The 22515-nt window shown below is 43.1% G+C and overlaps 1 protein-coding gene across 5 annotated transcripts in view; it reads right to left on the bottom strand.

Moving 5' to 3' along the window:
* The window catches only part of BICRAL (BICRA like chromatin remodeling complex associated protein), a 100108-nt gene that overhangs the window by 4428 nt on the left and 73165 nt on the right, over window positions 1-22515 (bottom strand). For 4 of the 5 annotated variants that reach the window (XM_043907486.1, XM_043907484.1, XM_043907487.1 and 1 more), the window contains 6 exons: window positions 7765-7870; window positions 6824-6924; window positions 5117-5211; window positions 4397-4542; window positions 3050-3144; window positions 373-475 (listed from right to left, as the gene is read on the bottom strand). In XM_043907486.1, coding sequence (XP_043763421.1) covers window positions 373-475; window positions 3050-3144; window positions 4397-4542; window positions 5117-5211; window positions 6824-6924; window positions 7765-7870 — 646 coding nt within the window. The remainder of the gene's footprint in view (window positions 1-372; window positions 476-3049; window positions 3145-4396; window positions 4543-5116; window positions 5212-6823; window positions 6925-7764; window positions 7871-22515) is intronic. The other variant, XM_043907488.1, reaches the window with a different exon arrangement.

The following is a 22515-nucleotide window of genomic DNA, read 5'->3' as shown; positions in this document are numbered from 1 at the left end:
GCCTCACTGACTCCCCCTAACAAGGCCTGGCACACAGTAAGACAACTCAATAATTGGCTGAGGTTTAGTTGCCTCTGGGAAGGCTTCTGACTTACTTTAGTTCTCAAAAACTAGAGAAAGATTGAGAAGTGTGAGTTTACAGGAGAGAAGAAGATTCAGTTAACAGAATGTAAAATTCCGGTTTGGATTTTGCAGAACATATACCTTCTCAGAGGATTCATATCCTGCTCTCAACTCCAGATCTTTTCACCCTGGAATCCAGGATCTACCTTCAGGTCTCATACCGCAAGGTCAGTTCAGAAAGTCTCCCCAAAGCCACAGCCCCGGAACCCTGGCAGGAGCTCTCCTCGGCTTTCACTTGACATTTCTTACCGGGGTCTACGAGTGCCAGACGCTTGTCCCGGGACAGAGAAGCTCTTTCCTCCTGGTTGAACATTCTGTCGATCATCACCATCTCAGCGGAGGGGTTGATCCGCTAAAAATGAGAGAGTCTAGTCATTTCAGATGCCTTTTAACAACTGCGAACATCTTGCTGCATTTGGGGGACAGAGGAAGCAATCAGAGAAGAAAATGTGTTTATCATTGACATATTTTTTAAAATCATATTTTTTGGGAAAAGGTTATTTACAACATTGGTACAAACTTCAAAAGGTACTAAAAGGGGATGTGGAAAGTAAGCCTTCCTTCTTTACCTGACCTGTGCAATGCCTTGCCCACCCACCCAGGGCCCTCTCTGGAGGTACCCTCTGCCAAGCAGTTTAACAAACTCTTCCAGAGATATTTTATGCACACGCACACATTTACATTATTCATTCTCTATTTTTTGCATAGAAATTACAAGCAACTATATGCACTATTCTTTGCTTATTTCCTCCTCTGCTTAATAATATGTTGGAAATCTTATTGTTCAGATACTCTTTTACTTTATATTTTGCTATGCTATTACTGTGTTTTCTTTTGGCCTTGCAGCACAGCTTGTGGGATCTTAGTCTCCTGAGCAGGGATTGAACCTGGGCCATGGTAGTGAAAGTGCAGAGTCCTAACCACTGGACGCCGGGGAATTCCCTATGATCGTGTTTTGTATTAACGCTTTCCTTAGAATTATTTCTTGCTGTACAGAGTCAAATCTTATTTATTCTTATTTAACATAAAAATCATGGCAGACATAGTTTCTCCAAATAATTAGTCCCTTTGTCCAAATCTGTCCAAATGATCCTTTTCTCATGAATGACAGAGTTAGTCTTTTTGATATCTCAGTTGTATTGCAGAAATGATTGTCAAAGTAAGAACAACTGTTTCAGACTTTGGTGGCACAATTTAAAATAAATATATATAGGTTATAGGCATATCTCGTTTCATTGTGCTTTGTAGATATTGCACTTTTTTTTAAACAAATTGAAGGTTTGTGGCACCCCTGCATTGAGAAAGTCTATTGGCACCATTTTCCCAACAACGTTTGCTCACTTCATGTCTCTGTGTCATGTTTTGGTAATTCTCCCAATATTTCAAATCCTCTGGCAGCAAAAAGATTACAATTCACTGAAGGCTCAGATGACGGTTAGCATTTTTAAGCAATAAAGTATATTTAAATGAAGATATACATATTTTTGTTCTGGACACAATGCTATTGCATACTTAACAGACTGTAGTATAGTGTAAACATAACTTTTATATGTACTAGGAAACCAAAAAGTTCATGTGAATAACTTTACTGTGATAGTCACTTTATTGAGGTGGTCTGGAACTAAACCCTCAATATCTCTGAGGTATGCCTATTTTTATACACACACACACACACACACACACACATATAAACACATACATACATACATATTTACACTATCCTGTATACACACATAATGTAGTCCACCTATTCTTCCAAGATAAATTTTCAAAGCTGATTTCAAATTAAAAGCCAGCTGTGGACTCCCTGGTGGTACCGTGGATAAGAATCCACCTGCCAATGCAGGGAACATGGGTTCAATCCGTGGTCTGGGAAGAGTCCCACATGCCTTGGGGAACTAAGCCCACATGCTGTTAACTACTAAGCCTGTGCTCTAGAGGCCGGGAACTGAAACTACTGAAGCCCATGAACCCGAGACACGAGAAGCCACTGCAATGAGACATCTGCGCACCACAACGAGAGAGCAGCCCCTGCTTGCTGCAACTAGAGAGAAGCCAGTACATAGCAACAAAGACTCAGCGCAACAACAACAAAAAAAGCCACTTGTAAGAGACCAATTTATTAGTCTGTATGATTTTAGAACTGCTTCTAAAATCTCAGATAGACTTGGGCTTTCCATCATTTTCAGAGCTATCTTATTCCTTTCTCTAATTCACTGTGCTTTAAAATCAATTTTAGTTTCTATCTGGAGGGCTGAAAATGCTCTGAAATTAGGGAGTGCTGATGGCTGCATAGTCTGTGAACATATTAAAATCCATCAGGTGGTACATTTTGAAATGAAGCATGATTTTTATGACTTTAGTGATCTCTCAACTGAAAACAAGACAAAACTAATTTTAATGTCTGTCACCTCATCTCTTCAGATATTATTCTGAACAACCTTCAGCAGAAGTGCCACCGGTCCGCTCCTGCCTCTTCCGGTTGATGAGAGGCAGTGGACAGCATCGGAGTATGGAGGTGGGTCAGGTGGTCCTGGTCTGAATCCCAGCTCTGCTAATTGCAGAGCTAACTTACTGGCTGTGTGGCGTTGGGCAAATCACGTAACCAAGCCCCAATTCCTCACTTGGAACCAGGAAAACAATGGCAGAGATTGAGAGTGATCAGTCATGGAAAGCACAGTGCTTATATTTGGGTCGGCCAATAAGTTTGTACGGAAAATGTACAGAAAACCTGAACAAACTTTTTGGCCAACCCACAGCTGCTGTTAGTAGTAGGTATAGGCGAAAGCAAGTTTTTCTACAATTTTAACTATCTGTTCCTTTTCAACTATGGTGGGAAAATGTAATTCCTTGAAGTTTTTGTCTCTGAATTAGTAGCTGTGACCTGTGGAGTTTAAGAAACAGACTGTGCTCAGTGGAACTTTACCATGGCATCCTCCAAGAGCAGGCATCTGTACTTGTTAAGCATAGCTTGGGTCCTTTTCAGGAGCTGAGTGGCAACTGTTTCAAATTCATTGTCAACTTTAAAAAGAGAGAGAGAAAAAAATAGTGAGAGAGTGCACATCAACCACTAGGTCCTTCATTTCTCCATTTTCTCTCTGAGTTTAGCTCTTCCTTGGTTAGACATGATGCTTCTGTGCGGCGTTCCCTTACTGTTCACTGGCATGTGCTCTCAGAAACCCATTTTAATACTAGCTTATTTTAACTCTGATTAGGAAACCAACAACATAACTCCCTTAAGACCATCTGTAAAAGAAAACCACGAAACCCAGAACAGCAGCAAGTACCCACGAACAGAGAATCACCTACTAGCTCAGGGCACCGAAGCCTCCACTCCCTTCCAAAGCAGGAAAACCCGAAACCATTGAGACAATGAGGTCCTGCTGTCTGGGCTGGGCAGACCAGCTTCCCGAAACCACACCAGCTAGTCCACGGCATCTCGCAGGTCATGGTCTTGTGGGTCTGTCCTCTGTCTCCAAAGGTCTCACAGTTCCCACTCCACTCTTCTCAGAGCCTCCAAATCCCTATTTTATGCTGCATGAGGATGAAGAGCACCCTGGCCCTCCCAGGGAAGCTCTCAGTGGGCTGATGGCTGCGCTCCCATTAGAGACCCTGGCCGGAGGGACAAGTCTGCGGGCAGCTGGGGGACTGATTCAAGCAGCGGAGGGGGCCTAACGGGGTCCAGGCTGGGAACGGTGGTGGGAAGGAGAGTAGAACTGGGTAGCATGGCTGGGAGAGGCAGCAGGGCCAGGCATCGAAACGGGCTGAGCTCGAGGTGGGATAAGAGGACATTACTTCTAAATGTTTTGCCAGTTTCTGGATGTGGAGCAGTGCCTTGGACTGCCTTTGGAACCTCAAAGCTTTTGGAGGGCTACAGTATCTATCGAATTCATAAAGGTGATGCTAACAGCTCAGGGTATGGGTGCACTCAGCCTAAATGCAAGGACTGTGCCTGAATCACCATGCAGAGCACCTAGCCCAGGCTGTCCCACCTGCAGCCAGAGTCCCGACAATGTTCTGCATTCACTGCCCTCAAACTTGCCCATAAAATGTCCAGACATTTGGGTACCCCTTCACAGAATGCTGAGAAAAATAAGTCACAATTCTCAACATGGACTGGGAAACCAAGTACATTGGGAAGATGGCAGGTCTGCGATGAAAAAGAGTAACCCAGCGACCACCTGGGGCGCCGTGGCTCGGGTTCTCCTGTGGGGCGTGTCCCCGGCAGGCGGTCTGGGGTCAAGGTGGCACTCTGGGGCTCCAGCCTGCTCACCTTTCTTCAGGTCCTCCTCCGTGGGCATGGAGCCCTGGCACACGTGATAGGACAGCAGCCTCTGCACCGCGTCACCGAGCGACCGGAACTGGCTTTTGTCAGGCGTCACCGCAAGGGCTTGGTCCCTCTGTAACTGCTGGAGAATGCTGTCACAGAGAAATTGCCGATGGCTGTGTTGAGTCATGTCAAGAAATCTAATCACAACAATTCGCATGCAAAGACAATGAGACGCCCAGGGATGTTATCAAATATGGTATAGTTTTATACTTTGTACATCATGGTGGGTTTAGTTTAGTCTGACCCTGAGTTTAGTCTCAAACTATGACCCTGGCCTCTAAAGCACCATGTTTCCACCAACCATTCAAGCGGGTGCTCACACAGACCCTGGCAATGCCTCACCACTGGCCAGCTAAGCTTATGGTTACCATTTCTGTTCTGAACATAGGGATTTATCAAACCATTCTTCTCAGAGACCCTGAGGCCAGTCAAAGGGTATGTGGCTGCTAAGAAGGCAAAGAACTATTCTTAAGAACAAAAGGGTAAGCAGTAGGCTCAAACTACATTTGATATATATACAGGTGCTAACAAACTAAAGGGAAAGACTTCCAAAGTATACTTTAAAAAATATATAGTATAATGACCCGACTGCTGTTGTCTATTTGTTGAAGGTTAGGAACCTAGAAAAACATTCAAAATGGATCATTTCCGAAGGGGACTCACAAAGCTCCTTTAGTCAGCTGTTTGGCAGCAGGCCTCTTCTGTCCTCCCGGATGACCATCCACCTGAGGACAAAACACACCTCTTCTTAGTCCCTTCTGTAGAAAACATAAGCAGAACACAGTTCATAAAGGTCACTGTGGCTGCAGTCTTCTCAACTCTCTATCAATAGCACACTCTAAGAATGTAGAATTTGCCATGTTGGAAAACAAAACAAGGAAGTCCCATAGATCCATGCAGCAAAGCTGCAGTGTCAAGATTATAGAAAGCTGTGCTATCAGCTCCTTGAAGGGATTCACTTGTACCTTAAAGCCTGAATTCCTAGCTCCCTCTACAAACGCTTCATTATATTTTTGTTTTTTCCTTTGGCCACCTCGTGACACATGGAACTTTCCTGACGAGGGATCAAACTCATGCCCCACTGCAGTAGAAACAGAATCTTAGCCACTGGACAACCAGGGAAGCCCTTAAATGCTGATTATTATTATTATTTTTAATTTGGCTGCACTGGTTCTTAGTTGCAGCATGTGAAATCTAGTTCCCTGACCAGGGATCGATCTCGGGACCCCTGCATCGGAAGCACAGAATCTTAGCCATTGGATGACCAGGGAAGTCCTTTCGTTATATTTTTGAAAAAAATAATATTTTAAGTGCCAACTTCATAAACAACTGAAAATTCAGTAGAGAGTCTTTAGCTCATCTTCTCAGTGGTAAATAAGGGAGCAAACATATCTGAGCTCTTGTTACATCCAGTCCAGATGTGTGATCTATCAGGGTATTTCTTAGATCATAGTAAAGAACAAATACTCCTAATGTCAGAACCTGAGAACTGAGCCAGATCCTTCACTGAGTATTCCAGGCAGGCCCAGACGATCACAAATTTCATTAAGCTATTAACTGGTAAAACTGATGGAAAAGAAACTAAGGCCTTAAAAAATGGAAGACAAAAAAATTTGTTTCTTCTTTTTTAGACCAGTGGATGAGTTAAAAGACCACAGGGTTTGACTACTTCATATACTCCGACAGGGGAAAAAAATCTCTAGGATAACTAAGAGGAACAGATCCACTTTTGATAAGATAATGGTCATTATCATTCAACAGTAAACTACATTTTTTGAGTGCCTATGATGTGCTGGCTGCTGGTATATTATTTTTTATATTCAGAATCATTTTTATTTTTAAAAGATAAATTTTTGCACTGTTTTATTTAATAAGTACTTAATATTTTCACATGAATACATTTTCCAAGAAAAATCAGAATGGAATTTTTCAACTAAAATGTAATTCAAAGGCTTTAAATTATTGTTTCTTTAAACAAATGTATTAATGTATTACTATAATTTATTTTGGGACACATTCTATTTACTTTTTCTCTTGAGGATTAATTTTTTATTTTTAATTAAACTTTCTGTTTTGGAGTATAGCTGATTAATAATGTTGTGATAGTTTCAGGTGGACAACTGCTGGTATATTATTGATTCATAAGGAAATGATAGCACCGAAAGTATGTAAGGAATAGATGCATTCATCCTAGAAACATCGACATTACAAGACCTGGCCCTTGGGGAAGGTCTTCAATGAGTACTTTTGTGGGCATCAGGGTTGACTGTGCAGACGATGCCAGAGAGCCTCTAGTAAGCAGAAGGGGATGTGACATTTTCTTTCAATCACACTGATTATTAAGAAGAAGCCAGGCAAACTGTCTTCTACCTGCACCGCTGGCTGGCCAGGAGGTGATCCAACGACTTTTTCCTGTTGGGGCTGTGTGGTTCCTAAGGACGCTGGTATAACTTTGCTTCCAGAATCCTGCCCTATTAGAATGAACACATGAGACAACGTTCAACAGAAACAGTAAATCAGGCCCGGCAGGTAACCCCTAGAGTCCAATATACACACATTACTGAACTTGTTGAAATAGATTTATCATGGATGTTGGCTATGAGAAAGGAAAGCAGGAAGTACATTTATCTACCAAAGCGCAAAAAGCAGAGGTAAGGGTTATGAAAGATTATTTAGGTAATACATAGAAATAAACACATACATAAATGGTAATAAACAAAAGCTGTCAAATGCTACAGTTTCAAATCATCTAAGGTCTACGGAATAGGCCTCAAGCCAGTGATCTGTCAGTACCACCGAACCTCCAAATACTCACAACTTAAGGAAAGGGAGGCCCAAACAGAGGACTGGCTACTAGTGTTCATAGTGTCATCTTTTCTAGTACTTATTGAGTAGTGTGGGTGTTCAAAGCTTTAGAAGAAATGGGAGACATGACCCATGATACTTTCTGTCTCAGATGGGTGAATTCTAAATATACCTATACAAAGCAATGTGAGGATAGCTGCAAAGTCACATGTGCCATATAATACTATTTTCATTTTACTATTTTCAAAATACTAGGTTTCACTCTTTCTAAGCAGCACACTTTTTGAACATAATTTAATAGAGATGTTTTAATTTCTCATTTTTTATATAAAATGATGGCACAGATGCAACACGGTATATAACTCAGGTGGAAGGGATACAGAAAGCAGGGAGGATCAGAGTGGAGGTGAGGTGGAGTGGAAGAGATGCAGGATGACGGGTGTGCAGAGGGTGTCCCCTGGGAAGACAGGCACGGATTGAGGAGAGCTCACGGCGGGGCTCCTGACCTGGCAGTGCGGTGCTCAAGAGGCCTGGCATGGGCGCTGGCCTCAGGCCATCTGTGGTCTTGGAAGCAGAAATGGGGGAAGTCTGATTCAAGCTTTTTTTCTGAGCCTGTGAAAAACATGGCCGAGATGGAAAAATTAAATCCACGATAAAAGCTTTAAAAGATCACTTAAAATGTCAACCAAGTCAGTTAATGAGTCTCCTGCATCACCTTCAGGTTAGATTATAAAACAACTGTCCCTGTCACACTGGGAGAACTGCAAAGAGTATCCCCTTGCAGGCTGAGTCTTCTTGACACCAGTCAGGGATGCAGAGTTCATTGACACCAGCTGCTTTCTTGCTCCTGGAACTCCTGTGTTCATGGTGCTCAGATGCAAAGCTGAGCCTGGAACTCAGTTTCTACCCCTCAACAGTTTCTAGCTTCAGGACTGCTTTATCACACCTGCAAGGATTATGACCTTGACTATGCGGGGTCTGCAGGAATACTGACCACCCAGTCAGGACCTAAGTGCCAACCCCAGTCTACTGTCAACGCTTGCTATTTGCTGTGTAGATGATCTGAAGCACCTCTCCCCCTGCTGTCTGGGAGGTCTTTGGTTCGTGAAATGACAGCCTCAGGTGGCAGGTAACTGGGAAATGTAAATTCAGCTGAATATTAGAGCAAAATATCACTAGAAAAATTAATCTGATGTTTAAACTGTTATGTGCTTTTCTGTAAATAAGGAAGAGGAACTGGGTGATGTTTAAGGGCTAACAAGGTCTTTCTAGCTCTAAAAAATCTGTTATCTCTATAAGCATTTAAAGTGATAAACAGTTTCTGGGCTTCCTTGGTGGCTCAGCGGTAGAGAATCTGCCTGCAATGTAGCAGACACAAGTTCAATCTCTGGGATGGGAAGATCCCCTGGAGGAAGGCATGGCAACCCACTCCAGTATTCTTGCTTGGAGAATCCCATGGACAGAGGAGCCTGGCAGGCTAGAGTCCATAGGTTCGCAGAGAGTTGGACACGACTAAAGCGACTGAGCACAATAAACGGTGGGTTTCTCAACCACCCTCAATTTTTAATCCTTTATGTCATGACTATTTCACAGTGCAGTAAGTTTTCAGTTTTTCCTTCACTTTTATATTTTGTACACCAGCAGATGAGTGTAACCATTTCCATGGGTGATGACATGTGACTCTGGCCTAAGAAAAAGTTTCCCACCAACTGTTCACGTGTGGCTGCTCGCACAGAACTGGGTGATGCCTGGTCACTAGCCAACTAAACCAGTGAACTAGATATGTTAATATTTCTGTTCTAAACAGTTAATTATGCTAAACAATGATCTATTTGGCTCCTTTTTCTAATACAAAAATGGAGAGGGATTTGATATTTTCCAAGAGAGACTGGAGGAGGTCATTACAAAGATGGAAATGGTCACCTTGCTCATCTTTCCATTAGCAGGGAAGCTTGGACCTACATCTCTTAAGTCTACAGGCAATATTCATAGTTCTTAGTCAGAACACCACAGGGGAGAACCTCCCAGTCCTCACAGCTTCCCCTGGAACATAACTCCACACTCTCCTATCGCAGAGAAGCCACAAGGAGGATATCCATGTTGTAGGGAGGCCTGAAGCTCTCCTCACAAATATCTCCAGCAGACAGACACTAAGGGCCACCTGGATCTAGTGGTTAGGACTCTGGACTTTCATTGCTGTGGCCCAGGTTCAACCCCCCGGTTGGGGAACTGAGTCCCTACAAGCTGTGATGTGTGGGCAAAAAAAAAAAAAAGAAAGGTGCCACTTTGGATAAAAATACAGATAAAAGTTGGAAAAATGTGGTCTAACAGGGTAAGGCTATATTCTAGATGGGACTCTGAAATAACGAGATCAATAGATGAACAGATGAACCAGAAGGAATATGTTCAAATGACCAAAGTCCTCATAGCAGTGCTGGCAGGACACAACATTTTTGGAATTTTCTTCAATATGCCTAGTTCACATGAAACAGAAGAATTTTATCCTTATTGCTTAAGAGCATACAACTTTGAAAAACTGAAAAAATAAATGGCACTACACAGCCTGATCTCCCAACTTACTTATCAGTCAGGACCCTGAATGACTCTTAGCTATTAAACAGACAAATAAAACAAAATCCATGCATACATAAGTAGTAAAACTAGGGAACTCTCCAGTAGTTCAGCGGCTAGGACTCTGAGCTTTCACTGCCGAGGGCTCGGGTTTGATCCCTGGTTGGGAACTAAGACCCCACAAGACGTCCAGCACAGCCAAAACAACAACAAAAAGAAAGTAAAAAAGTACGTAAGAAAAGGAAGGAAGAAATCATCATAAAAGTCAGGAGAAGGCCTGGGGTTAGGAAGGCACACAGAAGGAGGAGGTGGTTTGTGGGAGTACTGATAACATTCTATTTCTTGAGTGGTTCCTCACACAGGTATTTGTTTATAATTATTTGGTTACTGTACGTTTATGTTTTCTTTATTTTCCTAAATGTGTGTGTGTGTGTTTTCATAACATAGAAGAGTAACAAGGAAAAAAAAATACCCTGAACAATCTAATCTAATGTCAAAGCTGCTTTCCAATTGTGATGCTGGAGGAGACTCTTGAGAATCCCTTGGACAGCAAGGAAATCAAACCAGTCAATCCTAAAGGAAATCAGTCCTGAATACTCATTGGAAGGACTGATGCTGAAGCCAAAGCTCCAATATCTTGGCCACATGATGCGAACAGCCAGCTCACTGGAAAAGACCCTGATGCTGGGAAAGAGTGAAGACAAAAGGAGAAGAGGGTGACAGAGGATGAGATGGTTGGATGGCATCACCGACCCAATGGACATGAACTTGGGCAAATTCCACGAGATAGTGAGGAACAGAGAGGCCTGATGTGTTGCAGTCCATGGGGTCGCAAAGAGTGGGACATGACTTAGCAACTGAATGACAATAATAGCAAAGGGAATAAATTGCCGCTGTGTCTGATAGTAAGGCTTCTATCTGCAGGATTCCTCTTGTTTGAGCAGGTTCTGGTATGAGTGTTTTCAGGCCTCCTGCCCACCCGAGTGGGGGTTCAACCCTTGCATCAGTGCATTTTCATCCTCCAGCTACTGCTGGTGTCCCTCACTGTGTCCCTCCGCTGGGGACTGGAATGATCTCCCCAGCTGGTACACTGGGGGGTAACATGGAGGTTGGGTGGGCCAGGTAGGGCCAGGGTGGTGGGGGAATGGCAATCCACCGGGAATGTGGGCTACACCTCCATTCACCAGGTCTGTATGTTTGGAAAGCTCTGCTGCCCGACAGGCCCGCTCCATTTTCAGATGTTACTGGTCGCTCCCAGTCCCCTGCTTTTCAGGGCAGGATTTTTGTCTGTCTGGTTCACTGCTGAATCCCCAGCACCGGAAGAGGGCCTGATACCACAGCGAGCACAGGGTGAATCGCTGTTAGATGAACACAAGGGAGTGAATTCCACAGCAGCGTAAGTTATAGGGGCCTGTACTTCCTCCTAGTCCAATGCCCTCCTCAGCAGCCTGCAGCTTTCTGCCATTCCCCTCCAATTTAGGTTGCCCCTAACTGTCCATCTTTTCCAGAAATAAAATTTATCATTCTGGTCTTTTTTTCCTGAGCTCTAAGGAGAAAACTTCCTCTTGAAATATATTTTCTTTACAATAAACTATTGAAGGCTATTTTCTTGAGAACTTGGCTCCAAGAACTCAGATCACATCAGTGTATGATTTTAACTCTTTAGATCCTGCATTATCTTGATACCATGTGAATACAGAGAAATCCCCCAATGAATCAGAATACCGAATCTAGCCCTATCCAGCTCTGTGGTACACTTTGTAAGAAGCCCACAACAAACTAGCAAGATGATAGTCACCAGGCATCTGCTGAATCAGGGAGGCCACTGGAAATCTTCCCAGCCCACACCCTCCTCTGGGAATTGTCCCCCGCCACAGAAATGGGGTGGAGCCGGTGTGGTGGGCACACAAAGGATGTGAAGAGCTAGAATCCAGGGCAGAGGAACCTCTTCTTCCTGTGGAAAAGTGCCAACCCTGCCAGTGAGCAGCTTCTCCCTCCTAGGGGTGCCTTTCTTTATTTCTACTTCCCTAAAGGGGGCACGTCTTCCTAATTTGAACAAAGACTCTGTACATAATAGCAGCAGAGGCCCCGTGTGGCTGCTTCCTCAGGTCACCCATGACGGGCTCCTCTGGTCAGGGATGACTGAACCACAGGGGCGCCAATCAGATGCTCCTTGGAACTGAGAATGGGGGGAGCGGGAGGGGTACCTAAGAGCAGTAGTTCTCAAGTGCAGGTTTATAGCCTAATTGTACCATGATCGCCTGGGGGCGTTTCTGCAAGACAAAGTTTTGGGGTCATATGCACAGATGGATTCAGAAATCCAATGTGGTGTTTAGGAATCTATTATTTAGAAGAGCTCTCCAGGAGATTCTGATGTATTCTCAAGTTGGGGAAACCACTGCACTTGCCAGTCTCCGTTTTTCTTTTTTCTCTTTTTCCAGTCTCTGTTACATGGTTGGCAAATATTGTGACGTTGGCCTGGGGTGGCCATTTGGGGCCAGAAGGGTGAGAGGGGGCCATGAAGGAGAGAGGCAGGCACATGCCATCTTGGAGAGGCCAAGGAAACAGCAGAGAGCCTAGTTCTGACCCTTATAAAGGAGCTGCACTCCACGAGATGTTCTTCTTTTTTTGCTAAACAAGTTAGAGTGAGCTTCTGATAGTTGCAACCCAAAGTACCTTGACTAAGACGTTTAGGCATTCACTGTATATACTATACTACGGTAATCAAAGACAGGGGCTGAAGGATACTGCTAGAGGCCTTGCCTTCTGAACATTTATCAGCCAGAGAACACTCAGGAGGGCCCAAACACAGCCCACCAGAGCACCACAGTTATGGTGGCCGATCCCAGGTCCTTAGGCCTGACCAGTAACCCTTTATTTCTCTGGCTAGCTCCCCGCTCATTTTCCACAAAGGCTATTTCATTGTCTTCAAACCTGTAAGCCAGGTGAGAATTCATTCCACCTTCTACCATCAAAGATCTGACCTCACCTGATCCCCAGTCATCCCTTCCCCCCTTCCCTGTTACAGTGGAAGAAGCATCTCCCCCTTTTTTTCTACAAAGAATCCCACTGATGTCCTGGAATTCATGTCCTCCTCCTTCCCAAGAGCTTTGGAAAAAAGGTCAAGGCTTTCCTGTATCTTATAAAAATCACCCACCAGACTCCACACATCTGTGGAACTACTGCAGGGTCGGTTACTGTCATTTTTCTGGAAGTTGTCCATGCTCATCACCACACTCCTCATCTCCCCTCATCTATAATCTGGCTTCTGCACAAATCACTCCATGGAAACAAATGTTACCAAGGCCAACAACTGCCTCCCTGTTGCTAAATATGTCAGAAACGTTCCCATCCTGACTTCCGCCAGCCCCTCAGTGACACTCAACTTTATGGACCCCAGCTATCCCTGCCTGCCTCATTTTCCTTTCTTATCTTCCAAACTGCCAAGACCTTTTGGTTTTTTGGAATATTCTGAGTCTCGCCTGCGGACTTGTCTTTCTGTGTCCACCCTCAAAGTGTTGAAGTGCGTTAGGGTTCTCTTCTGGTCACTCTTCCTCTCTACTGACACACTCTTCCTGATGCATTTCCTCCACTCTGGCCGCTTCCATCGTGATATACACGCCAGTCAGTCCCACTTCAGCTTGCATTTTGCCCTCTGCTTCAGCATATGGAGCCATTTCCCATACAACTATGTTGTCACACAAGTACCTCACCCTTGACAAACATCCTAAACTAAACTCAGAATTTCCCTTCAAACCATGACGTCTTCCCCTGTTCTCTATTTCAGTGAACCTGGGTGTCACAGTCGGAAATCTCAGTTCAGTTCAGTTGCTCAGTCGTTTCTGACTCTTTGTGACCCCATGGACTGCAGCATGCCAGGCTTCCCTGTCCATCTCCCAGAGCTTTCTCAAACTCATGTCCATCAAGTCAGTGATGCCATCCAACCATCTCATCCTCTGTTGTCCCCTTCTCCCACCTTCAGTTTTCCCCAGCATCAGAGTCTTTTCAAATGAGTCAGTTCTTCATATCAGGTGGCCAAAGTATTGGAGTTTTAGCATCAGTCCTTCCAATGAGTATTCAGGACTGGTTTCCTTTAGGATGGACTGGTTGGATCTCCTTGCAGTCCAAGGGACTCTCAAGAGTCTTCTCCAACACCACAGTTCAAAAGCATCAATTCTTTGGCGCTCAGCTTTCTTTACAGTCCAACTCTCACATCCATACATGACTACTGGAAAAACCATAGCTTTGACTAGACAGACCTTTGTTGGCAAAGAAATGTCTCTGCTTTTTAATAAGTTGTCTAGGTTGGTCATATAGCTTTTCTTTCAAGGAGCAAGCATCTTTTAATTTCATGGCTGCAATCACCATCTGCAGTGATTTTAGAGCCCCCAAAAATAAAGTCTCTCACTGTTTCCATGGTTTCCCCATCTATTTGCATGAAGTGATGGGAACAGATGCCATGGTCTTAGTTTTCTGCATGTTGAGTTTTAAGCCAACTTTTTGGCTTAAAAAAGTCGGGAATTTGCATCACCCTTATTCCGCCACTCCAGCCAATCAACCAGAAATTCTATCTGACCTGCTTCAAATCCAGTTCACGCCTCGCCACTTCTACTGCCACCCGGGTGGAGTCGGTTTTCACTGTCACGCTTAGGTTGTGATACCACGATGGCTCTGTGACACAGCATCAAGGTCCCGTGCGATTTAGTGTCTGCTTACCTTTCCCACCTAAATCTTCATGCCTCACTTGAACCTGCTCTCCTTCCCCTGCAGAACCACATTCTCTTCCCTCCCCAAGGCCTTGCACTTGTTTATCCCACTGCCTGAACATTCTCAACTCAGACCCTCTTGTGCTGGATAACTTGCTTTTCCTTTAGGAGGGCTCAGTCAGAAACCACTATTTCATGGAAACCTGCCCCATCTGGGTGACAGGCTCCTTTCTGGAGCCCGGAGCTCCAGGCTGCTCCCACCAGAGCACTGAGAATGCTGGTCAGCTTGTCCGCGCCTTCTGCCCCGCAACAGCCTGTCGTAGCCCTGGGACATGGCCCAGGGCTGGCCACGTGGGTGCTGATACACTGCTGAATGAATGAATCAATGAAGGAAACAGTACAGCGAGTGATTATGTACCTCGTGGGCAGTGTAAACAAAAAGTGCAGAGAGGAGATCAATGGATGGTGTGAGAAAGGCTTCACTCTTTTAGAAGCCTGGATACCCTGATGGAGGGGAAGCCGTCAGGCCAGACAGGAAAGGACATTCAGTGGATACCCATCAGCAGAGGCTTGGGGCTCATGATGAGTCTGGCCTGTTTGGGGAACCATGAGGGGTCGTGCCTGGCTAACCTGAAGAATTCAGCTTGAGTTCAGCTTAAGGGCTGGGCTGGGGGTTTGTACTTTTCTCCTGTGCAATGAGAAGCTCCCAGATCATGTGGTTTAGGTCACCGAACAAATGTTTTGGGAAGATGAATGTGATGGAAACCACACTTTGAGAAGAGGCTGAAGGCAGATTAATCACTCAGACAATGGTGACAGCCCCCTAATGATAATACAAATGGGCCTTGGGAACCGTCTACCTATTGGCCCTTCTTCCTGTTTGCACTTTAGAATCACTTGGGGAGCTTTTGAAAAATGCTAATGCCTAGAGCCTTTAATCCAGACCATTTAAGTCAGAATTTATGGGGGTATCCATATTTTTACAAAGCTCCCCAGATGATTCTATGGCTTGGCTAGAGTTTCCTCATTTTCAAGAGAAAACAAGGGCTTAGAATTAAAGATATGAACTTAGATCACAAAACCAGTCAGTGGCAGAGGAGGACCTGCAAGTGAGCTCTGATTGCTATTCCAACTCTTGTTTTCCCCATTATATCGCTGCCCCTCTTAAAGTCTAGCCCCAAGTACGATGCAGAAAGGAGAGCAATGGGAGACAGCGTGGTAAGACAGTTAGCAGGTGAAGTCTGCCTTTAGAGCAATTCGCCCATGCTCTGAACCTCCAACTCCTTATTGCAAAATGGGAACAATAATGCTACCTATGGTCCCAAAGTAAGGATTAGAAATAATACAGATAACCCCTGCATGTACCAGTTGTTAATAATATTATTACTTTCATTGTTATTGGGAAGAATGGATATGAGACACTCAGAGAAGAATTTGTAGGATTCAGTAACCTATTAAAAGTACAGAAGGAAAAGAAAAAAGCAAGAACATCTAGATTATGAAGTATGAGTGTCTGAGGATTCGGTGGTTCCATGGTAAGGTAGGCAGGCTGAGCTGGATGGGGAAGGAATTAGAAAGGGGCAGGGAAGGTTGGAGACTTCAGTGGTGACCACTCCTGGAAATCTCTCACACAAAGCTGTCAGGGAATTTAAGATCTACTAAATCTATTAGTGATCTAAAGAGAGTTAGACTTAATTTGTTTACTTTTGTTTGACAGGTTAAACTCTTGCAAACTGCACCTCTTTCATCAGTGACTTGTGAAATATTAATCCATTCATGAGAAAGCCTAAGTCCTGTAAATGACTCTTTGCATGAAGAGATTTAAATTCACAGGGCTCCTTAGAGAGATGACTGATTCTAGGTGTGAGGCAAGGAAATCAGAAGACATGCTTACAATGTCTCGTCCCATAGAGTGCTCAAAGGAGGTTAATGCTCAAAGTGGGGTGACAGAAGTACAGAAGCCATCTTAAGTAGGCCTCGCCTCCACTGACCAAACTGGGGACAATTTAAGCATCAAAAGAATAAAGAAAGCAATAGATTGCAACATTAACTATGAAAGAAAATACACAATATTTTAGGGAAATACACTAAAAAATTAGGAGATGAACTTATATGTCTCGATTAGCTTCAGAATAATACTGGGCAGGGAAGCCTGAGTCAGGTATGGATTAACACAGAAGCAACCGTGAGTGGGTGAGCCCTGAAGCTGATTGAGCATGAGGGTTCAATACACTATCTTGTCTACTTTTGTTCATGTTTCAAGTTCCTCACAGGGACTCCCCTGGTGGCCCAGTGGTTAAGAATCCTGGGCATACACACTGAGGAAACCAGATCTGAAAGAGACACGTGCACCCCAATGTTCATCGCAGCACTGTTTATAATAGCCAGGACATGGAAGCAACCTAGATGCCCATCAGCAGATGAATGGATAAAGAAGCTGTGGTACATATACACCATGGAATATTACTCAGCCGTTAAAAAGAATTCATTTGAACCAGTTCTAATGAGATGGATGAAACTGGAGCCCATTATACAGAGTGAAGTAAGCCAGAAAGATAAAGAACATTACAGCATACTAACACATATATATGGAATTTAGAAAGATGGTAACGACAACCCTATATGCAAAGCAGAAAAAGAGACACAGAAGTACAGAACAGACTTTTGAACTCTGTGGGAGAAGGTGAGGGTGGGATGTTGCGAAAGAACAGCATGTATACTATCTATGGTGAAACAGATCACCAGCCCAGGTGGGATGCATGAGACAAGTGCTCGGGCCTGGTGCACTGGGAAGACCCAGAGGAATCAGGTGGAGAGGGAGGGGGGAGGGGGGATCGGGATGGGGAATACGTGTAAATCTATTGCTGATCCATGTCAATGTATGACAAAACCCACTGAAAAAATAAATAAATTAATTAAAAAAAAAAAAAAAAGAATCCGCCTTGCAATGCAGGGGACATAGGTTCATCCCTGGTTGGGAAACTAAGATCCCATACACCGTGGAACAACCAAGCCCACGCGCCACAACTACTGAGCCTGCACACCACAACTAAGTCAGTGCATGCAACGATAGATCCCCCATGATGAGATGAAGATCCTGCTTGCCACAATGAAGACCTGATGCAGCCAAATAGAGTAAATAAGTAAGTATATAAATAAAATAAAATCCCCCATAAGTAGTTTTAAAATGAATGAAAAAACCAACTATGATGTCAGGACTTCGTCCAGTGGCTAAGACTCCACACTGCCAATGTAGGGGCGCCTGGGTTCAATCCCTGGTCAGGGAACTAGGTCCCACATGCTGCAACTAAGACCTGGCATAGCTGATTAAATAAATTAAAAAGAAAAAAAAACAACTATGATTTCATAGTGTTATACACACACATACACATATATACCGGAGAAGGCAATGGCACCCCACTCCAGCACTCTTGCCTGGAAAATCCAATGGACGGAGGAGCCTGATGGGCTGCAGTCCATGGGGTTGCTAGGAGTCGGACACGACTGAATGACTTCACTTTCACGCATTGGACAAGGAAATGGCAACCCACTCCAGTGTTCTTGCCTGGAGAATCCCAGGGGCGGGGGAGCCTGGTGGGCTGTCGTCTATGGAGTTGCACAGAGTTGGACATGACTGAAGTGACTTAGCAGCAGCAGCAGCACACATATATACACAATGTGAGAAGAAGAAAAAGCTCTCTTTTTTGGAAAAATCTCAATCACTAACAGTAGATAGGATAATTAGAAAATCATTTTGCAACCACTAATGTAATATATATCAGCGAAGTCAATGGTGAAGGGCTGAGAAACAAGCAGGTCACATAGTCCCAAAACACCGTCCCAGAGATGATGTCTTCCTTGTACTGGAATAAGATACTTTTGAATACCTCGAGGAGAAACCTGGCCAGGGGCGGCATGGGAACCAAGTGATCACCCATAAAGGGGACAAACAAACGTTATAAGCCAGCCACTTGGCCAGAATCTACTCATGAGGAGACAATCAGTCAATGCACTGAGGGCCACCCTTGAAACAACTGATCCAGGCTGCTGTAGCCTAAAGAGACGTGACAGTAAGTGATCAGAGCGAGGCATTGTCATAAAGGGCATTGTCATAAAGGGCGTTACTGGCTCAACAGGAAGAAATCTGATATAATGTTATTATACAAACGTTAAATTTCCTGGGCATGATAGTGATACTGAGGTTGTGTTGAAGACAGTCTTTGTTTTTGGGAGATACTTGCTAAAGAATTTAGCAGGCTCATGCCATTTTGCAACTTACTTTCAAAATAGTTCAGAGGAAAGGGTGTGTGTGTGTGTGTGTCTGTGTGTGTCTGTTTGGAAAGAGAGAAAGACATCCAGACACAAACAAAACAAATGCTCCAAAGCATAAACAAGTAGTGAATCTCGCTGAGGAGGTTCACTGTACTCTCCCAACTTTTCTGTAGTTTTGAAAGTTTTCATAAAAGAAAAGGTGGGGCGGGGACTTAAGTTCACTCGTTAAGAAGCTGGTAAAACTAAAGGCAACTGGGTGGCTGGCGACAGGAGGAAGGAAGTTTTTCACTGTAGTACACAACTTTCTGTACCTTTTGAATTCTGAACCAAATAAGTGTATTTCGATGGCAAAAATAAATACAGTTTATATTTAAAACCCATTTAATATTAACACTTTATAGTATCAAAACTTGCTAAATGAAATTTCCCCAAGTAGATAAACCTTGAAAGCCCTTGATGATGATATTTTTGTTCCTTACAATGTTCTATAAGGTAATTTATACAGAGATTATAAAGTAAAAGAGTCACTGTGCTTCTGGATTTCCTGGGAGTGTAAATGTTAGATGGCACCTCAAGACTACTTTTCCAGTTTGTGCAGCCTCCAAGGTTATGCCCTCCTTATTCCAAAATACCTGATGCTTTAATTGTTCTGGAAAACCTACAGCAGAACACATGGAGTATAATGCAAGATTGAGTTCCCAATATTCTTTGACATTAAAAGTCACAAAAAATTACTTTGGAGCTGCCGGAATATGCTTCTTGTTACCTTTGGATAATTGAAACTTCGGGGAGTTAGAGAGAGAGATTTTTTCCCCCCTTCATTGAAGCATTATTGAAAAAAATGAAAAAGAAAGGAAATGACCATGCTGTGGCTGATTATGTATAATCAATTATAATAAACATAAAGTAGACCAATATATACAGATATCATGAGATCCTCAAGTTATCTAATTAAGTAAAAATGAGTATGGTAATAAGTACGGTGTGTTGTAGAGTTAAGTGCATATGTGACGTGTGCTGGGTATGCAAAGGATGTCTCTGGGGGAAGAGAAAGAGAAAGAACACAGAAACACTGGTGGCCTGTGGTTGGGAAACCTGGAAGAAGAGGGCTTACTTTTCATTCTAAGCTATTTTGGAACTGTTTCTAGTTGTTACCAATGGGAAGTTTTACTTTTTAAAAAAATGCATCAATATGTTGATAAATGCTTTCCAGGTATCACCTCCTCTACGTGGGTAAATTTTTTAAATTAGAAGAAAACAGAGTATCTGTAATTCCACCATCCAAGGAACTGCTGTTAATGGAGTAGTACATTTCCTTTTAATCAAGTTTCTGAGTGTTTGGTAAGCAAGAGGGTTTTCTACTTTCTAGTTCATCATACTGTCTTTCATCATTTTTCTAAAAGAGAAAGCAAATTGCTTATTAACTATTTTGCAGTTAAATGTACATTTTAAATATTTCATGTTTAAATGTGCACTTAAAATGATTTTATAAGTGAAAGTTGCTCAGTTGTGTCTGACTCTGTGTGACCCCATGGACTATACAGTCCATGGAATTCTCCAGGCCGGAATACAGGAGTGGGTAGTCTTTCCCTTCTCCAGGGATCTTCCCAACCCTGGGATTGAACCCAGGTCTCTCGCATTGCAGGCAGATTCTTTACCAGCTGAGCCACCAGGGAAGCCCAAAATGATTTTATAAGCCTTCCCTCAAATCTTTAATTATTTTTCAAAAACATTTTAAACAGTTATATAATACTTCATTATATTCAGTAATTTATATATATATAAATCCTATAGTAGGAGAATTACTATACTGGGTTTAGAAAACTTTTTGGCAGCTGAAGTATAGGAGAATATCTATAGTATGCTATATTTGAGTAAGAAAAGAGGGGAAATAAGAAAATACACATGTATCTGCTTACTTGTGTGAAAATAAACAGACGATAAATAAAGGAGAGACTACTGAGACTGGCAAATAGAGGTGATGGAGGAGAACTGGCAGGAAAGGATGGAGCGGTTGTGAGCAGGAGAGGGGCCAGGGAGGAGGGAGACTGCCCCACACACTCTGCACAGCCCTGACGTTTGGGACTGCGCTAATGGTTCACTCGTCCAAAAGAAACTAAATAGATAAAATCAACAAAAGTAGCGGGTAAAGAATTCTAGAACGAAATACAAACAGAAACAAATAAGCAAAAGCATAGTTCAAAAGAATAGCACAGCCACACCAAGGAAGGAAAAATAAGTACTAACCCTAGTAACTTTGGAACAGTGTTTTGACTATATACCTTTAGGGTAAAGACGGAACTGTAAATCAGCAATCAAATCTGAAGTAGGTTTGTTTTCAACAGTGGAGTCGTGTCTGACTCTGTGACCCCGTGGAGTCTAGCCTACCAGGCTCCTCCGTCCATGGGATTCTCCAGGCAAGAATACTGGAGTGGGTTGCCATTTCTCCAGGGGATCTTCCCAACCCAGGGATCAAACCCAGGTCTCCTGCATTGCAGGCAGATGCTTTACCCTCTGAGCCACCAGGGAAGCCCATGAATTAGTGATTCTAAAACTATTTTCTATGTATTCTAGGATTGGGCAAATAAATATATTATGGGGTAGGCTTTTTCACTATTAGAAAAGGGAGTGATAAATATGGAAAAGGAGACTTGAATAACGAATCTGGTGGTCCTGGATTAGAATTGAAGTATCAATATGAACCTACTGTTTTAAATATAGATATATAGATAAACAGATAATAGATAGCTACAGATGTTGTGTATGTGTAAATATATATAAGTCCCAGTTGAGACAACGTCAGTAGCAATGAATATGTAGTGCTCAGATCTTGGCTTCTAAGTACTGTTCTCCACTAGAAGGAACAAGGCCTTTGCTGAATGGTTGAATTCCAAGGCACGGGCAGGAAAGTGAAAGGCAAACATGGAACATCATGTTTTCCCAGAAATTAAAAGGCAGTGCTCAAAGCAAAATGTAAACATGTCAGAGGGACCAGCAGCCAGTGTGGAGGGGCGCTCAATGGCCATCAAATCAACTTAAGTGGAACTTCCCTGGTGGCCCAGTAGTTAGGACTCTGTGCTGCCAAAGCAGGGGATGTGGGTTTAACCCCTTGTCAGGGAACTAAGATCCCACATGCCATGCAACCAAAAAATTAAATAAACATATAAACCCAAAGAAACCTAAGCATCAAAGTGAAAAAAAAAAAAAAGAGCATATAATCTCAAGTTTCATTGTAAAAAATAATTTAAAAAAACCAATTTGAGCATCAAAATAAATGATTGCAACAATTTTTTTTTATTGCAACAATTTTAACTCATTAAATGAGAATCTATGCATCTATACTGATAGAAGTAAAAGGGAGAAACAGGAAAATTCTTCCTTAGAGAAGAATGCTAACAATTAAGGTAGAATAAACTTGATAGAATTAGAAAGTCTCTATGTGGTGACCATCACAGTAACAGCTGACTGAGTAACAACTGATTCGGTCAGGAATTATCAATGAAAGCTTAAACTAGTTTGTTCAAGTTTGACAAGAAACGATATCTACATAATCTCAATGTAGCTGCCCAAAGAAGCTTACTAATGATACATCAGACACCACATGAAGCAGACCCCATCTTAAGCAAGTGCTGAACGTGAACACCACCAGCAATGGGACAAGTCCACCCCATGAGGACACACACACCACTTCTGTGGAATCCTATCAAA

The sequence above is a fragment of the Cervus elaphus genome, chromosome 7 (assembly GCF_910594005.1).
Source record: "Cervus elaphus chromosome 7, mCerEla1.1, whole genome shotgun sequence".
In the NCBI taxonomy this organism is placed as follows: domain Eukaryota; kingdom Metazoa; phylum Chordata; class Mammalia; order Artiodactyla; family Cervidae; genus Cervus; species Cervus elaphus.
This window is presented reverse-complemented; position numbering and strand designations above follow the sequence as displayed.